Source organism: Leguminivora glycinivorella, chromosome Z (assembly GCF_023078275.1).
Source record: "Leguminivora glycinivorella isolate SPB_JAAS2020 chromosome Z, LegGlyc_1.1, whole genome shotgun sequence".
Classification (NCBI taxonomy): domain Eukaryota; kingdom Metazoa; phylum Arthropoda; class Insecta; order Lepidoptera; family Tortricidae; genus Leguminivora; species Leguminivora glycinivorella.
This window is the reverse complement of record NC_062998.1, coordinates 48,078,353-48,096,520: the sequence shown is the minus strand read 5'-3', so window position 1 is coordinate 48,096,520 and position 18,168 is coordinate 48,078,353. Positions and strand designations below refer to the sequence as shown.

Here is an 18,168-nt window from a genome sequence, read left to right as displayed (position 1 = left end):
TTTTGTATCACACTTGGACCTGAAATTTACATTATTGAAGTGACAGTTCTAATGCGGCTTCCAACTGACAGTGCGTAACACTCAGTCATTGTTACTTTGCGTGAAATGCCGCTCACTCAGCGCGTAACATTCTGTCTCAACGCAACTCACTCATTCCATTCATTCACTTATTCACTCAGTCAGTGACGGAACAGAATGCCCAGAATGGTTTTGAATGGTGGAATGGTTGGTTGGAATGTGTGTGTTTTATATTTAGATCGAGTGCAAAATGAGTTCATGTTTGTTATATCAATAATTTGAGCAAAGACCAATGTAAAATATTTAAAACAGAAAATAATATGAAAGTAACTGAACGCAAAAACGTGATGGTCACTTGACTAAATGTTTTTGAGGTTATGTTAGGAAGTTTCACTTCTTCGAGGGACTCCACGCACTGTTTTTTTTTCTTTTAGACACAAGTCTCAAATACATAAACAAGTCATAATAGTATATTATATAACGGTAACGTTATGAAGGCTATAAAAGTTGAGTACCGCGGTTCGGTCACGAGGCTTGCCGAGTGGCCTAAGTAAGGTACGAGACTTTTATAGCCTTCATAATGTTACGATTGTATACTATACTTTTTCTACGACAGCCAAATACATACCTATTCGAGAATAATAAAATGGGTTGCTTACCTACTTCATATAATGAATGGGAATATTTGTGTGGATCTTAACTATTATATTCTGTCCACAATGTTGATGGCGAGAACTTGTTGCACAATTATTCAAAATATGCCAACAACAGAGAAAGTTGAAACATATTTTTGCAATTTCCATTGCAAAACAATAATAATTCATAACATTTTTGGTACGCTTTATCGACTTTTCAGGTAACAAATTGTCAGTCTCTTTGAGCGCCATAGCCTTGATTTCTTCGGAAGTATATTGTTCACCAGTCTTAGGAAACTCCTATATAAAAAAATAATGTATGGCAAAAGATTCCCAGCATAGCCAACCTAATAACAAAATAAATAATGCAATGGCAACACAAAGGCGGGATTGTCAATTGTGTCAATTTTCTGTATTTTCAAAAGTCAAAACTAACCGTGAAACGAAAATGTAATTCCGTGGACCGTGGTGTTTTTGTTTTCCATGTTTCGTTTTATTCGGTGTTCTTCATCTGAGCAGTGCGTCGAGTTGAGCAATTAAGTTCCTCCGTAGTGTTTCATTTGTGTGATATTGTTATCTTTACGTATTCTCATTAATAAAAGACGTCGAGTTGAAGCAGCGTGCTCCTCCGTCTGCTGTGTCTTTGAGCAATATTATTGAGATAGAGACTCATTATGGATGGAAAAAGCAGAGTCTGTGAAATTTGTGGGGTCAGAGAACGACATAGGCCTGGATTTTTTGGCAATTTCCCAATTGATGAACAAAGGTATGTAATTTAGTAGTGGTTTTCAATTAGTCTAAACAGCGTATTCATAAGTAAAATAGTTTTTCGTTTTCTATTCTGCTTACCTATTATAGAAAAGTAACACAAATGTTCATTTTCTGTGTAAGTCAATTTTATGATGGCATAATTTTTAAATACCTTAATGAAAAAAATATATTTAATAAGAACTTCTCTGGTTCTGAAACTTACAATAATGACCACACTAATATTGAAGCATGAAGAGAGCAGACATGAATATGAGCGGAGTAATAATATTAAAAAAAAGAAGTGATATAGTAGGTTATAGATTAACCTTCCCGGGGAGATGGTGGGGCTTGCTCCATAATTAATTTTGGCATAATTCAAAATTGAATTGAATTGATATTCCGCTTTGTGTGGTAGGGCACAGCACAGCGGACATCGTCTCGCTCGAATCTAGAGCAGAGCCCAACTGGGGTAGTACCTCCGCCTTACAGAAGACCGCAGCCAAATAGCACTAAACCCTACTCATAGTGTTGTGTTCCTGCCGGTGAGTAAGGCTGCCAGAGCTCAACGAGGGTGCGGTGTGCTGATGACGGGAGGACTTACGAAACTAACTTGTTCTGTCTATTGTACTTTGAGTTGTTGGCAACCCGAACCCTCCTTGGAACTTGTACACTCCTTTTTGCTATGTACTTAACACAGCAAAAGGGAGTGTACAAGTTTCTAATGGGGTGGCAACGCGCATGTGACACTGTTTTTAGTTACAGGCGTCCATAGGTTACTGTGACCGCTTTACATCAGGTGGACCGTATACTTGTTTGCCACCGACGTAGTATAAAAAAAAATTGAGTGTTACACATATGGGTCTCAAAAGATTAAGTTTATTTTATTTTGTATATCCACATGAAAAATAGCAAACCAAAGCACCAGCTCAGTTTCATTAATTTCATTATAAACTTATGGCTTGACTAGGTATACTAATTTGGATTTGACTGTTTGCAGATGTAGAACCTGGGTTAAAATTGTTGGTAAAGAAGACCTACTGCACATACCAATAGAAAAACTTCGCCAAGTACGTTTTGTGTGTGGTGATCACTTCAAAGCAAAAGATTTCAACAAAAAAGGCAATCGCTTGAAGAAAAGGGCCTACCCTAAGCTGGAGCTTTCTGCACAACCATTGACTGAGCATCAATTAAAAGACTTCCCTCAACATGTCGCAAGCAAAGGTATGTAAAATAATTAAAATAAATATCTTTAAAAACTCTTTTTATATTGGATTATTCAAGGCTGATTTATTTAAATAAAATCTTAATAGTTCAATAGTTCTTTATTTGCATACCATATAAATTTTACAATACATACTGGGTGCCTGGTAATTAATGGACAACCTTCTAACCACCAAGAGGGCACCTTATACTGGTCCAGAAAATCGATATTAACGTTACAATTTTAATACCTAAAATTTAAATAAGTGTGAAAATCTCGAAAACCAGGCGACTTTTACTAAACCTTAAAGTCGATTTTCTGTACCAGTATAAGGTGCCCTCTTGGTGGTTAAAAGGTTGTCCATTCATTACCGGGCACCCTGTATATGGACCCTGAAAAGGGTATCGCAAGAAAAACCTTAAAAAGATTGAAGGCCAAAAGCTTGTCTGTCAAGATCCTTTGACGATCGGTTTGGCCTAGCGCATAGTGATCCTGCCTGCTAAGCCGCGGTCTCGGGTTTGAATCCCGGTAAAAGCATTTATTTTTGTGATGAGCACAGATATTTGTTCTTGAGTAATGGATGTTTTCTATGTATATAAGTATTTGTATATTATACATGGTGTGAAATTTAATAGGTAATATTGACCAATAATGTAGATTCCTTTGACATTTGCTTTAATTTGTTATATTTCTGTTTCAGCTCCCACAACCATGGATGACAGTACTAAAACTCCTGCAATTGCCTCATCATCCAAACTGCAGAACCCAGAGGCAACAACCCAAATTACAATGAGTAAGTTGAGTTAATTATAAAAAAAAAACCGGCAAAGTGCGAGTCGGACTCGCACACCGAGGGTACAAATTTTAAATAGTCTCATGTTACTACTAAAATAGTACATGTCATACATTAGTTTTTTGGTGGTGCGCGGGGCCGCGGTTTTTTCTTTTTTGTCTGTTTCTTTTGTGTTTCTGTTTTGGTGCTTGCCTTGTCGTTTTGCCACAAGTGAAGGATTTTTGGCTTTGGGGTAGTGACTTTTGGTCTGAGTAGTTTGCCTCATGCAGTAGTAGTTCCCTTAGTGGTAATAGTGGACATTAAGTTTGACTTTTACGTTTAAAAAAACATACAGACGAATTGAGAACCCCTTCCCTTGAAATTTGGAAGGCGGTTAAAAAAGTGTTCCGCGTGGGAGCACTGTCTGTCTGTTTAGCGACATCTCTTTACGCTTAAAAAAATTGCGCAACCTGTGTAGTACAGATGTGACGCGAAAAGAATTTCCTTCGTATTCTTACGGAAACGTACGAACGTGTTAAGGTGTTTACCCACTACATCGTATCATACCATGACCGTAGTAGAAGCGTGTCAGGCAAAAAAATATTCTATGTATTCAACAGTATGAGACAATACCCACTAGCCCGTTCCGTCACCGACCATACTCGTAGCATGCACGGACCGTCAAAAATTGTCGGCGAGGATATTTTACCGGTGTCGAAACGCTCCGTGCATCGCACGCAACGGTGCTGGAACGATGTGTGCAGGCGGCGAAACGGGTTGTAACCGCGTATGATGACCGTCCTAAGCCCGTCATAAACACGTTGCGTTAGTAGGAAAAAAGCTCACCCCCGCCGACCTCTGGTCATAATTTATTATAATGGATGATAAAAGATTGATTGAGACTGACTAACAAATTTTCAAATATATCTACGCAGTCAAGATAATCATAAGGCAGTCAAGGTAATATAAACATTGAGGTAAGATAAACCTCGGTCGAAAATTTTTATATTGGCCGTATGACGTTTGAAAGTAATCTGCGAATGGATTTCGTACATTAAAAGCAGAAGAAGTCTTGCTCTTGACGTCGCAGGTTATTGCTACGGGGATGATACGCGGACGCTACGGTCACTAAACCCGCTATGCACCGATAAGAAACGATGTGGACACGTTGTAGTGGGCATGGCAGACCGTGTCGGGTTACATTCCGTGCCTGACACGTTCACAGTCCGGTCATGGTAAGATACGGTGTAATGGGTAAACACCTTTATGCTATTTCAGCCAATCTCAGTACAACATGTACTGACATTGTCTGAACTACCATGACCAATACGAACGTTTCCGTAAAAAAAGAAAGGAAATGCTTTTTGAACTACATCTGTACATTATATTTCGTTCGTTTCATTCTTCAGATATAACATTTACCAGGTAGTCCTTTAAACCTACAGGCGACTTTTGCACAATATTTAAAGACAATCAATTGACTATTGAACTGATTTTTAGTTCATTCATTCATTCCCTTACCCTTTCCAGTCGTTCCACCGCCATAGTTGCTCATTCTTTTTTCGTGCACGGCGACGAACGCACGCGCTCCTTTAGCTCCGCAGCTACGAACATATCGTGCTCAAAAATGTCTAAGCGCACAGCTAAAGAAAAATTAATTCACTATCGTGAAAAAATCAAGAGACTTGAACAAATTTATGATTCGTCTTCATCGGAAGATGAAGGTAAGTTGTTTATTTATTCCTTAATTCTAAGAAGTGATTATAATGAGCCGACATAGGGATTGACTGCGAGTCTCTAACTATGATCAAATAACCATCGGGGTTGACTGCGAGTCTCCAACGATGTTAAAAAGCAGAACAATGCGCGCAATCTTCAGTAGATGCACGTTACTCTGCGACATAAATATTTTCTCAACCTACCCCCAAGAGAAAATATTTTTCATAAAAAATAATTTATCACTTCTTTCTTGTTTTAGATGTTGTAATGGACCCTGACGGTCCCATACTGGCTCATGATCCTATTATACAGGAACCACAAAGAAACATCGAAAATCCCGAACCGGAACATAATAGTAGTGTACCGATGTCGGACCATAATAACGGGATTATTGTACCTGAAAATCAGGCAGATTTACCGATGTCGTCAGCTCAACCCGAGCTCGCTCCAGACATGCTGCTCGCACTCGGAGAGTCCACAGAGGACACCCCGGAATACGGCGAAAACATCCACGACAATCTAACGAAACTTTGGTCACCGTTACTTAAAAAAGGCATGACGACCGAAGCTAGAGATAAAATCTTAAAAGACTATTTGGTTCCCGACAACTGCCGGTTGTTACAAGCACCAAAATTAAACGTGGAGATTTCAGCAGCCGTACCCGATATGGTTCGTAACCGAGACAAAAATCTGGCCGCGACGCAGCAGCAACTCGGCAACGGAATCGCTGCTATTAACAGGGCCATGGATATTCTAATCAAATGCGCCGATCCCAACGGAATCAGAGCTATGAAACACCTCAGCAACGGTTGCCGCATTCTGTGTGACATCCATGCGTCACTTACTCAGAATCGAATAAAACTCATCACCCCTAGTCTCGATAAGTCGTTCTTGCAAGTTATTCAAGATACAGAACGTGATGAAACGCTGTTCGGCAATAAATTGGCTGAAAAAATCAAGGCGGCGAAGACCATTGAAAAACAAGGTCTTCAAATTAAGAAAACGTCTCCAAAGAAACCCGCGACGGCACAACCGTCGACAAACCGAGCGTCGTACTCGGGAAACTGGACAGCGCCCCCTCGTTACGCGTCGAACAGGGGGGGGCGGAGAGGTGCTCGCAGGCAGGCGAGCTACAGCCGTCGGGCGCTTCCGGACGCACAGCCGGCCAAGGCGGCCCCTGCGACCAAGACGAGCGCCCAGACACCGTAACACAGGTAATCTCATCCAAATAAGTCCGTTTTATAACTCCTATATTAAACATAATTAAATACGGCTACATATACCGTTTTCATTTGGGTCAGATATGGTTACCTACATTTAAGGGCATTTAACTCAGACGGGAAGTAAACACTCTTTACGTCAAATACCCACAGTATACTTTATGTAAAGTTAGCTATTCAATAGCTGCTAGATTTAGGAGCCATATCCGTGCCCCAGATTAAAAATTCGATATATATAGATATTTATCGGGTTTCTTCTTGTCCCGAGATAACGGAGAAAAGCATACAAGTATTTAATACTTATAACAATAGCTTCACAAAAAATAAAAATGACGAAACAAAATTGCACAATTATTTCGTTAATGTATCATTTGAGACCAGTCCTCACACTCATTTGAGTACCAGTCCGTCTGGAGGTTGTTTGATTTTAGTCCTTGGAGCAAGGCTTTGAAAGCTGAAACACAACTAATTATGCAATTTTGTTGCGGGTTTTAATACGACCGCAATTAAGCTAGTACGAATAACATCGTATAGGCAACATTCAGTTTCCTTAACTAAATGTATTATACGCGCATACATAAAATAATTGGTAATGATACGAGAAGCAAATTCTATTTTTGCATCATGTATACCTAACAAAATACATGAAGGATTGCTAATCCAGACTCTCTCCAGCTACCGAAAGAGATGCTTCGAACGGAGTATTTTAACTTTTAGATAGCAGGTTCACCTGTTTGGTAAACCACCAATTATATTATTTGCTTCTCGTGTCAACGCGATAGCGGTCGACGCATTTACACTTATTCAAGTTTAAAACACTTTTAACCCCTTTTTTTTCCCATTACAGGGACTGCCATCCCCTACACAATGGGTTTACCCTGGCGGTCGAGAAGCACTTCGACAGTCCTTCAGTCGAAGAGGCACCCCGCCAGAGGCTATAACACTGATGTTGGCATCACTTTCCGATAAAACAATACAGCAATACGAAGTTACCTATAAGCTCTGGTGGCAATTTTGCGCTATTAATTCTATCGATGTTTTAAATCCACAGAAATCGCCATTACTGTCTTTTCTAACAGAACAATTTAACAAAAAATGCGCATACGGCACACTGAATAGTCACCGTTCAGCCTTATCCTTGTTATTGGGAGACAATGTCGGTTCGGACAATTGCGTGAAACGCCTTCTTAAAGGCGCGTACAAACTAAGACCGAACGGTCCCAAGTATAACCATACATGGGACCCTCACGTTGTTTTAAACCATATCTCTCACTGGTATCCCAATAAAAGTATAAGCCTGGAATATTTGTCGAAAAAATTAGTAACATTACTGGCCATATGCACAGCGCATAGGGTTCAAACATTCTCACTTATAAAAATCGAAAATGTTATTGTATCCACAAATGGCGTCAAAATTGGTATCACTGATATAATTAAAACATCAGCCGCAGGACGAGAACAACCTGTTCTCTTCCTTCCATATTTTAAAGATAACGTTTCTATATGCCCTGCTACAACTCTCAGAGATTATATTTTTGTAACGAAAAATATGAGAGTTGATAGTATGGGACATTTGCTATTGACATACAAACTCCCACATAGACCTGTAACTTCTCAAACCATCAGCAGATGGATTAAAAATGTTTTGTCGGAAAGTGGTATCGACATCAGAGTGTTCAGCGCGCACAGCGCGCGCCACGCCGCCACGTCGGCCGCGCGCCGCGCCGGCGTCAGCCTGGACACCATCCGCCGCACCGCGGGCTGGACCGCGGCTTCTACGTCCTTCGCGCGGTTCTATAATAGACCACTATCGGACGACGGGCTCTTTGCGAGATCTGTTTGCATGCCTAATGCAAGCAATAATGAATAGATAATTAAATCATTGATTATATTTAGATAATTTGTTAATCTGTTAATACAAATAAGTTCATTAGTGATGATGGTCCAATAAGGTCACATCAAAGTGGAATAATAAATAAATGATTTCATATTATACCTACCTTATTTCATTCCACCTAAAGCAAAACTTAAAAGTCTCTAAACATCTACCTGGTAAATGTTATATCTGAAGAATGAAACGAACGAAATATAATAGATGATCAAACGAACTTCTCAAGCGAAGTTCGATCACTATTATATGAGTCGTTTCATTCGAAGATATAATAACCCTCCCACCCTTATTATGCAACCCACATTTAAAAGTTTTGCGTTTTCTCTAAAGATAATGAGCAACTATGGCGGTGGAACGACTGGAAAGGGTAAGGGAATGAATGAATGAACTAAAAATCAGTTCAATAGTCAATTGATTGTCTTTAAATATTGTGCAAAAGTCGCCTGTAGGTTTAAAGGACTACCTGGTAAATGTTATATCTTCGAATGAAACGACTCATATAATAGTGATCGAACTTCGCTTGAGAAGTTCGTTTGATCATCTATTATTCAGGGATAATTTTTTTATAATGTCAACCGAATTCAACAGTTTTTATTTTATTTAAAAAAAAAGTGAACGTAAAATCTATTTGAAGTATTATAAACATTGGCAAGGGTGGTTAAATTGAAAATTAAAATCTGAAAGGTTTTTTGTTATTTCAAATGTACAGTATTGGATTTCATGTTTTTCAGCTTCATCACCAATTCCCATGGAAGCGGTCCCTGCTGCACCCGTGCTAGCTGCATGTAGCACAACGCCGGCACTCGTCAAAGGTAATATTAATACTTGATCATGCATCACAAAATGTAGGATGTATATGTAAGTACATTAAAATAGATGACATTTGATGAAGTGGAACTACTGATCATGATATTGATGACGAAATGTTAAACTATCTGGGGGCACGGCAGTGCCCCCGCCAAGTCGAGCAAAAAGAGGCACGGCCTCTTCTGGAAGCAATTCAGACCATTTTCAACCCCTTGTTATTCCGTGATGGATAAAACTAGAAGCCTGAATTTTCAGCACCCAAGCAGTCATTGAAAAACACGGTATATTCCAAATTTCATCTAATTTGAGCCAGTAGTTTAGGAATAATAGCTAGCCAAAGGTTCTTAATTTTGTCCCTCACTGGCTGACTGACATACGATCATCAATGATTATAAGACACTTGGATTGGACTTATTGTCCCAGAGCTGTAAGAACCTCTTTTTGACACATGACAGCGTCCACAATACGTAAACTCGCGCAACCTAATGAATTTTTAAATAAAATCCTGTAATAATATTTAAAAAAATCAAGTACTTAAAAACAATATTTCGCTTACTTTAAACATAATCTAACTCAATCTATCTAATCATTTTTGCGGTGAGTGAGTATTTTACGATATTAGTTTATCATGCAGGATTTACTTATTATGTCATTTATCATTCATTTCTATTTTTAAACTAGTGCTGTGGCAGAGTCTGTCATTTCGATTCAAATGACATTTCAGTAAGTTGACAGAAATCGTATATTTGTTTAAGCGCCTCCTTGTACATAGGGCCTAATAGATTCACCAATTCGAAATTAATCGTTAGATTTGGCAAACGATACGTCTTAGCCACATCGCAACATACTTCAAAACAAATGTGTCAAAAATGTGAACTTACGAATTCGGGACAATAGTTACGCAAAAACATTTAAATCCACTTGTATAGTCGACTACAAAGAGATGTATCCATTTTTAGGGTTCCGTAGTCAACTAGGAACCCTTATAGTTTCGCCATGTCTGTCTGTCCGTCCGTCCGTCCGTCCGTCCGTCCGCGGATAATCTCAGTAACCGTTAGCACTAGAAAGCTGAAATTTGGTACCAATATGTACATCAATCACGCCAACAAAGTGCAAAAATAAAAAATGGAAAAAAATGTTTTATTAGGGTACCCCCCCTACATGTAAAGTGGGGGCTGATATTTTTTTAAATTCCAACCCCAACGTGTGATATATTGTTGGATAGGTATTGAAAAATGAATAAGGGTTTACTAAGATCGTTTTTTGATGATATTAATATTTTCGGAAATAATCGCTCCTAAAGGAAAAAAAAATGCGTCCCCCCCTCTAACTTTTGAACCATATGTTTAAAAAATATGAAAAAAATCACAAAAGTAGAACTTTATAAAGACTTTCTAGGAAAATTGTTTTGAACTTGATGGGTTTAGTAGTTTTTGAGAAAAATACGAAAAACTACGGAACCCTACACTGAGCGTGGCCCGACACGCTCTTGGCCGGTTTTTCACCTTATTACAATGCAATAAGGTGAAAAAGTGGATATATCACTTTGTAGTCGTCTGTACAAAATCTAGTACACTTGGATGCTTCAAAGGACGTAGCAGGATAAGAGAAGAAAAAATGCCCTTTGATGTTTAGAAGCTGTTTTTTTTTCTATAGTTACTTACACTTAGTAGTATGATTGTGCAAAGTTTTGTTGAAAAATTCCCAGTGGTTCAGCTGGCAGAAAAAAAAACCAAATTCATGAAATATGATTTTCCTCTAAAAGTATTTAACTCTATCATACAATCTTTTTTTCATTTTGGTTAACTAAATAGTACTTATAACCTGGAAGAAATTTGACTTTCCTCCCATGGGTATCATAGAAGTCGACTGTGGGATATGGGTTCCATTTGTTTTGAATGAATGAAATCGTTTATTCACAATGAACATATGGTTACAAAAGATCTTGGATTACAATAATGTGTCCCTTAATATATTCAGTCTAGGTAGACGTGTGAAAACAGGATGTCAGTGATATTATGATCACTCAGTCATTTAAAATTAATTGCAACTATTTTATTACGTCTAATTAGATTTACAAAATGTATATTTGGCAACGAATAGGTGTAAAGATTTAATGAAATGTCACTAGTATAATTGAAATTAACATTAGGTATTGAATGAAGAAAGAATACAGGCAACAAGAGCTAATTAAGAATATACTAAGTTATATAGATAAGATCTTCTGATATCAGTTAACATTTAAAAATTATGCAACAAATAGTCATTTATACTGTAGAAGCAGTTATCAATTAATATTTGATACAATGTCTTTTTGTACTTGTTAATAGGCAATGTTTTTATTTCAGCTGGTATTTTATTAAATATATTAATGCACATGCAATACGCGCTTTTGTTCCTAATTGCTAACTTACTGGTAGTTGGCAGTGCTAACCTATGGCGCCTATGGGACCGTGTTGTTTCTTTGTCTGCTATAAACGTAAATAGTTCAAAGTTAAGTTTCACAAAGAGACATATCTCGTAAATATAGAGGCAGGGGAGGGATAGTAGTTTATGCTTAATAAATAAAGGTTTACACGGTTCTAGTCTTTTTAACCGACTTCAAAAAAGGAGGAGGTTCTCAATTCGACTGAATGTTTTTTTTTTATTTTTTTTTTGTATGTATGTTACTCGATATCTCCGAGAATCGTGGACCGATTTTCAAATTTTTTTTTTTTTTATCGAACCGGTATAACCCCGAGATGGTCCCATTGGCACCAAGTCAGGGTCTGATGATGGGATCCTGGAGAAATCGAGGGAACTCTTCAAATGTTATAGGCTTATGTAATGTTTTTAGTCTATTTTTCAAAGGTACACCAGTATTTACGTCTGATGGTAATAATTTTATGTGGCTGAGCTGATGATGGAAGGTCAACTCCTCAATGGTTAGGAGTTTAAGGATAATTCTTTCACTACTGTACATGTATTCGAACTGATACATATAATATCACTAGGAACCACTAAAAATCAACTGAGCTGATGATGGAAGGTCAACTCCTCAATGGTTAGGAGTTAAAGGATAATTCTTTCACTACTGTACATGTATTCGGACTGATACATATAATATCACTAGGAACCACTAAAAATCAACAAATAAATAAACTTTATAACAAAAAATAAAACCGCCTTCAAAAATAAGCGCGTTACAAAACACGGAGAAACTAAAAAGCCAAAAATAATAAACCTTTCAATTCAGATTTCTTATCGTATTGCAATAAGCTAAACATCCAAATTATAAACAAATCAATTATTTTTGGAGTCGGTACCAGCCTGTGTATGGTTGGGTGGGGCAAACAGGCAATAGCAAGGCGACGAACAGGTCTGGTACCGACTACAAAAATAATTGATTTGTTTATAATTTGGATGTTTAGCTTATTGCAATACGATAAGAAATCTGAATTGAAAGGTTTATTATTTTTGGCTTTTTAGTTTCTCCGTGTTTTGTAACGCGCTTATTTTTGAAGGCGGTTTTTTACAAAAAGAATTTCCCTTTTGCTGTGTTAAGTAATACACACACACGGGCCTATTCCCAGGCCAGGCCTGAACCTTTAAGCATAATCTTTTACGGTAGGGAAAATACAATTACCTAATATATCTGTGCTCATCACACAAATAAATGCCGTTACCGGAATTCGAACCCGGAACCACGGCGTAGCAGGCAGGGTCACTACCGACTAGGACAGAATGGTTGTCAAAAGTATAAAAAGAATAGATGAAGGAAAGTTCTTCTTATAAAAGTAAAATTTTCAACTCAAGTTCCAACAACTTTACTGAACTCTTCAAAATCGCCATCAGAAATTTCCACACAGATAAAAAATCTTTATTGGGATTTGTCTTTTCTATTTTCGTCAACGCAGAAAAAGCAAAAAAAAAGAAAAAAAAACAACAATTATAATTATATGTATATTTCGCGTATAATGAATTTACAGCATTCGTGGTCAACGGGTGACTGAGGAAAAAATTACAATGTGCAAAAGCTACCCACATACAAGAAATAGGTATAACCTAACCACAAAATTACAATTTTGAAAAAAACCCCTACCGCCACATAGTAGACCGATTTTCATGAAACATGGATAAGAACATTCCCGACTAACTCAGCTTTCAGACAAAAAAAAATCTAAATCGGTTCATCCGTTCGGGAGTTACGATGCCACAGACAGACATACACACAGACATTCACAGACAGACAAAAAGACAGACAGACACGTCAAACTTATAACACCCCGTCGTTTTTGCGTCGGTGGTTAATTAATGAACCATGACCATTATGTTACTTCATGAGTAACTATCGCGGTAACAAAAGACAATATTGTATTGTTTTGTTTGCAGGCTATAAAGTTTCGTGGCCTCAACCCCCTATCGCCTCGGAGTTCCGTCAAGCAGGCTAGCAAAGACAGTGCTCCCTGCAGCAGCTTCGAGTCTTCGGAAAGCAGTTATAGTACAGGAACGGTAAGAATATCATCATCATCAGTAGCATAATCCTTGTCTGCCCATAGTATATTCAAATAAGTCAAGTCATCAGACAGTAGAACGTTATAAATGAGGAGTGTCTTTTCAAAAGGGCTTATTTCCACTTTGAACTTTTTTTGGGAAATCGAGAAAAACATAATTCCACGGAATTGATTTTGAAATTAATATTTAATTTGCAAAATTGTAATATTGTAAGTTGACGTTAATGCTATGATTACATCAAACGTAACATGTGTACCTAAATAAATATTTAATTATCATATGTTTTTGAGAATTAAGCACTTTTGATGCGAACTTTTGGGAATTAAGCCCTTTTGTTGTGGCCTCGTAGCGTAAACGTTATTATTTTAAAATAGTTTTATTTAATTTTTGGATTTTGTATTAAGTTAGTTGATATCAATGTTGTTGTACTACATACATTGGTTTATCCACATTATCCACATAAATAATCATTACATTTTTCAAAATGTGTTCTAAACTTTGATGTTACTCTTTTTTTTAAAGATCAGGGCGAGACTTTTCGAGCTTTAATCTCAAAACAACACGTAATTTTCTATACTAAAAAAACTGCATTCATAGTTTAAAAAAAAAGAAAAATGGAAATAAGCCCTTTTGAAAAGACACTCCTCAAATATCATCGCCTTCATCAAAACTAGTAGCCCCAAAATTTTACTGTTTAGTCAAATAGACGACCAGAGATGGTGCCATCATCATCATTATCAAAAGTAGTAGTAGACATGTCAATTCTCAGTTTAGACTGGCAAAGACAGTGCTCCTTGCAGTAGCTTTAGAAAGCAGTGATAGTACTGGAACGGTAAAGATATAATCCTCTTCATCATCACCATAAGCGACTCTCTGTCAGTTCTGTCAAATAGATCAGCAAAGTAGTCTGTCAAATAAATCAGCAGTAAGCATATTTGTATACCTACAGTACCGGTCAAAAGTTTGAGTTCACCCTTTGATTTCGGTACAAATGAGTACTTTTGTACGATAATTATCTTCGGTTTGGTAGTCGAATTATGTTTTCAACTTATATTTATTGTTTTGTGGAGATTTGTTTTACTAGTTAGACACAATTCACGTACCTTTCTTTCACTAAAATCTAATAAACATGACGGCAAAATGCTAGTTATATTTATGGCCTTGCCTTTGCCACTAATTGAGACACATCTTTACACGAAACACAGTTTTAGCCAGATAATATAGGCCAAATAATTATTTAGCCTATAAGATTTGAGGGAAACAGATGTTAAAAAAATATAAATTGTTTACGAAACAAATGTTGACGTCTGAACTACAAAAAACTATCTCTCTAAAGCAGTCAATTGTACTGAAAACAAGGAGTGAACTTAAATTTTTGACCGGTACTGTACTTGTAATACCTAATACCTAGTGAAGTTAATTTCTATAAGATTTCTATCTGTCTGTTTCTGTTAACATGTTTCATGTGCTGTTGGTTTTCCAATAAATAAATAATAAATAATAATACGATGCCCCACTACCATATCTTGGAGTCTTCAAAGAGTACGGTAAATTATACACGTTAAACTTTCGTGACACATATTCAAATAATTATATAATAAGTAATTATATTCTATATATATATTATAGTGGTAATTATATTCTATATGCCTGAAGAGGGGCCTCCGAATTGGCCCGAAACATGTCGCAGCAATAGCGATATAATAACGTGAGTACAACCGTATTTTAATTAATTATTTGAGTACGGTAAATTACCGACGGATTTCAAATCAAGCTTTTCTTGACTCGGCTTAACCAAATTCAGAATGTCAAAAAGCAAAGTTTCTCCAAGATGTTTGTTTAATCTAATCTCATATTTGATGATTCAAACCTGGATAAATTGATATATCTAGTTTTAATATTAGTAATCTCTTTCCAAGGGCCCATTTCTCAAAACTGAAAGTTATAAGTTAAAGCGTATAAATACGCATTGATCAATATTAGTAAACAAAGCTTAAATATAATTTATTATAATGTTTTGTTTTGACATATAACTTACGTTTTCTTTTCACGGTAGCTATCTTAGTTCTTTGATCCAATTTCCAGTGTGCTCTAAGAAACGCATAGAACGTGCAACGACTATTTATCCCATTATTTTTACAATTAACAACAAAACAACATTGGTGACCCATTTCAAACATTGCACATTGTACTATATTTTATGAGTTTTGATAGATGACAAACCACAATCAGTGTCGATTTTGACCACCGCAAGCACTGCGATCGCTTTGCTTACCCCCTCCATGCACTTCGCACGAAGCCAATAGCTAACCTAACAAAATCTTGTAGCACTGACTATATCAATATTAAAAATATTTAATATTTTAAAGAAAATGGACTGACTTGGCAATCGCATGAAACAATCTCATATTAATAGGTATAACTGGTATAAGTAACATAAATATAACTTGTGAGACATTGTATTTTCTCATGCGATGGCCAAGTCCGTCCATTTTCTTTAAAACATTAAATATTTTTAAATTGATATGGTCACTATAACATTTTGTTAGGTTAGCTATAACCTACATAATAACATTAATAACTTATGGCAGAGGTCCTTTAAGTAGGGACTGAATAACATAAACATAACTGACTTGGAATTACAGGGATCTCACAAATTTTTACGCCAGAAGAAATTAATGGCGAGACTTGCTTTTTTTTACAAGTTTTGTTTTTGATGGGATCTCATTTTTTTTGTAGAAAACAAATGGAACCCATATCCCATAGTCGACTTCTACGATACCCATGGGAGGAAAGTGGGTGGTCAGATTCTTAACCCGTCACCACACGAGGCATCTTAGGTACATAATATTATTACATAGACAGATACCTACACTGATTTATTCACTGCAAATATAACTTAGTAATCCTATATATTGATTACAAAGGTTTTTTTACAAGTTTTGTTTTTGATGGGATATACATTTCTATGTATGATTCTTAAGCAAGGTACCTACCGTATACTTATATGATAAATATGATCTGAAAAGACGAAACCATATGTATAGAACGTTTGTTATGGTGTATGTTGGATAGTCAATGGCACACTTATATCATGACATCCCATACATGGGAGTGTTTATTGGCTTCGTGCGAAGTGCATGGAGGGGGTAAGCAAAGCGATCACCAGTGCTTGCGGTGGTCAAAATCGACACTGAGTGTGGTTGTCATCTATCAAAACTCATAAAATATAATACAATGTGTAATGTTTGATATGGAGCATCAATGTTGTTTCGTTGTTAATTGTAAAAATAATGGCGTAAATAGTCGTTGCACGTTCTATGCGTTTCTTAGAGCACACTGGAAATTGGATCAAAGAACTAAATGGATAGCTATTACGGTGAAAAGAAAACGTAAATGACATGTCAAAACAAAACATTATAATAAATTATATTTAAGCTTTGTTTACCTAATATTGTTCAATACACTGTTAGTATTTTTCCTACCGTAAAAGATTATGCTTAAAGATTCAGGCCTAGCCTGGGAATGGGCCCGTGTCGGATATTTCTGCGGCCGCGGATATGACTAGGTACTTACGTTTAGATTTGTTTTATATGGCATTAACGGGACGGAGGTTTAGCGAATACCATGTCACTAGTTCGAAGAACCGCGTCGAGTGGAGGGCCAGCCTTTTAAGAGGTCGTGAAACCCATGACAGGTCCTGGTTTCAAAACTTAGCCCGAAAACGGGCAATAAGGCATAACGAGGATCGCGCTCGTGTAGAGATAGAGACTAATTCTAGTTTTATTTGTGACAGATGTGGTAGGTTATGCCGATCACGAATCGGGTTATATAGCCACAAGCGCCGCTGTCCCTAGATCTGAGACGCTGCTTAAATCATCTGTAAAGATGTACAAGGCCTGATGATGAGTTCGAAGAACTTGTACCATTACTCCTATGTTCTTCAAGATTCCTTATATGCCCTGCCAATTTAAATTGACTCTTTCTGTAGTCTGGGGTTGGAAGACTTGGAAGTTTATACCGTGAGTAATGCTTTGGAAACTGATTTTTGGTATTATATCCATGTCTTTATAATCTATCTACCTAAATTACACTTGAAATAGTAGCTCTTGTTATTCGATTTATTTAAAATTAACGAAAAATCGTTAAAATATAATGTTTGTTTACATGTAATTTTTTGACATTTTCCACTTCAAGTTCACATGGTAGTGAGCGTAATTGTCGTGCACGTAGCCAATTACTAGTTTTGACTCTGGCAACCTGTCGCTTGTCACTCAACTGTCATTCGGTAACATCCTCTTTACAGACCGCTTAGGTAACAGCTTTCGTATGTTCAATCTCATATATTTTAAGCTATATACTAAGTTTCTGATTTTTGTGACAACCTTTACATGTCTGGATTGTAGTAATACACGACTGATAAAGGACTGCGTGGTTTTTCTGTTCAATATCAACCAATTGGAACCCTCGGCCACTCTAGAACTATGTCATAGTGACGTTATAAATCAAATTGTAAGAACACTCTTACTGCTTGTCATTTTGACATGGTTGTAGATTGGCCTAGGTTCCAATTGGTTGACTGTACCTGACCGGATCTCTGATTCTCTGCACAACATATTTCAGCTTCAGCGCCAAACCATGAAGAGGATGTGGCACTAGTA

General features: G+C 37.0%; 3 protein-coding genes across 6 annotated transcripts in view; 2 read left to right on the top strand and 1 right to left on the bottom strand.

The window, feature by feature from the left end:
• LOC125240852 (protein nervous wreck) overlaps positions 1-18,168 on the bottom strand; it is a 116,293-nt gene that overhangs the window by 43,160 nt on the left and 54,965 nt on the right. The gene's annotated exons all lie outside the window — the stretch shown is intronic.
• Positions 953-18,168, top strand: LOC125240854. Of its 4 annotated transcripts, none has more exons than XR_007178678.1 (6): positions 953-1,419; positions 2,401-2,624; positions 3,305-3,397; positions 8,938-9,018; positions 13,385-13,504; positions 18,131-18,168. XR_007178678.1 is itself a non-coding variant. In XM_048148996.1 (5 exons), the coding sequence occupies exons 1-5, from the start codon at positions 1,328-1,330 to the stop codon at positions 13,441-13,443; spliced, it is 549 nt and encodes a 182-aa protein (XP_048004953.1). In that variant the 5' UTR covers positions 953-1,327; the 3' UTR covers positions 13,444-13,659. The 4 variants fall into 4 exon arrangements, 1 of the variants encoding a protein (XP_048004953.1); XR_007178679.1 differs by lacking the exon at positions 18,131-18,168 and adding an exon at positions 17,304-17,456; XR_007178680.1 differs by lacking the exon at positions 18,131-18,168 and adding an exon at positions 16,247-16,441.
• Positions 4,763-7,910, top strand: LOC125240853. Its single transcript, XM_048148995.1, has 3 exons — positions 4,763-5,100; positions 5,355-6,309; positions 7,163-7,910. Exons 1-2 carry the CDS (start codon positions 5,004-5,006, stop codon positions 6,302-6,304), a joined length of 1,047 nt encoding a protein of 348 aa, XP_048004952.1. The 5' UTR covers positions 4,763-5,003; the 3' UTR covers positions 6,305-6,309; positions 7,163-7,910.

Bases quoted from the DNA above. Each gene is read 5' to 3' on its own strand.
- LOC125240853 (XM_048148995.1), top strand. From the start codon at position 5,004: ATGTCTAAGCGCACAGCTAAAGAAAAATTAATTCACTATCGTGAAAAA. The intron at 5,101-5,354 runs GTAAGTTGTTTA...TTCTTGTTTTAG, and splicing joins GTCTTCATCGGAAGATGAAG to ATGTTGTAATGGACCCTGAC.
- LOC125240854 (XM_048148996.1), top strand. From the start codon at position 1,328: ATGGATGGAAAAAGCAGAGTCTGTGAAATTTGTGGGGTCAGAGAACGA. The intron at 1,420-2,400 runs GTATGTAATTTA...GACTGTTTGCAG, and splicing joins TTCCCAATTGATGAACAAAG to ATGTAGAACCTGGGTTAAAA. The intron at 2,625-3,304 runs GTATGTAAAATA...TTTCTGTTTCAG, and splicing joins TCAACATGTCGCAAGCAAAG to CTCCCACAACCATGGATGAC.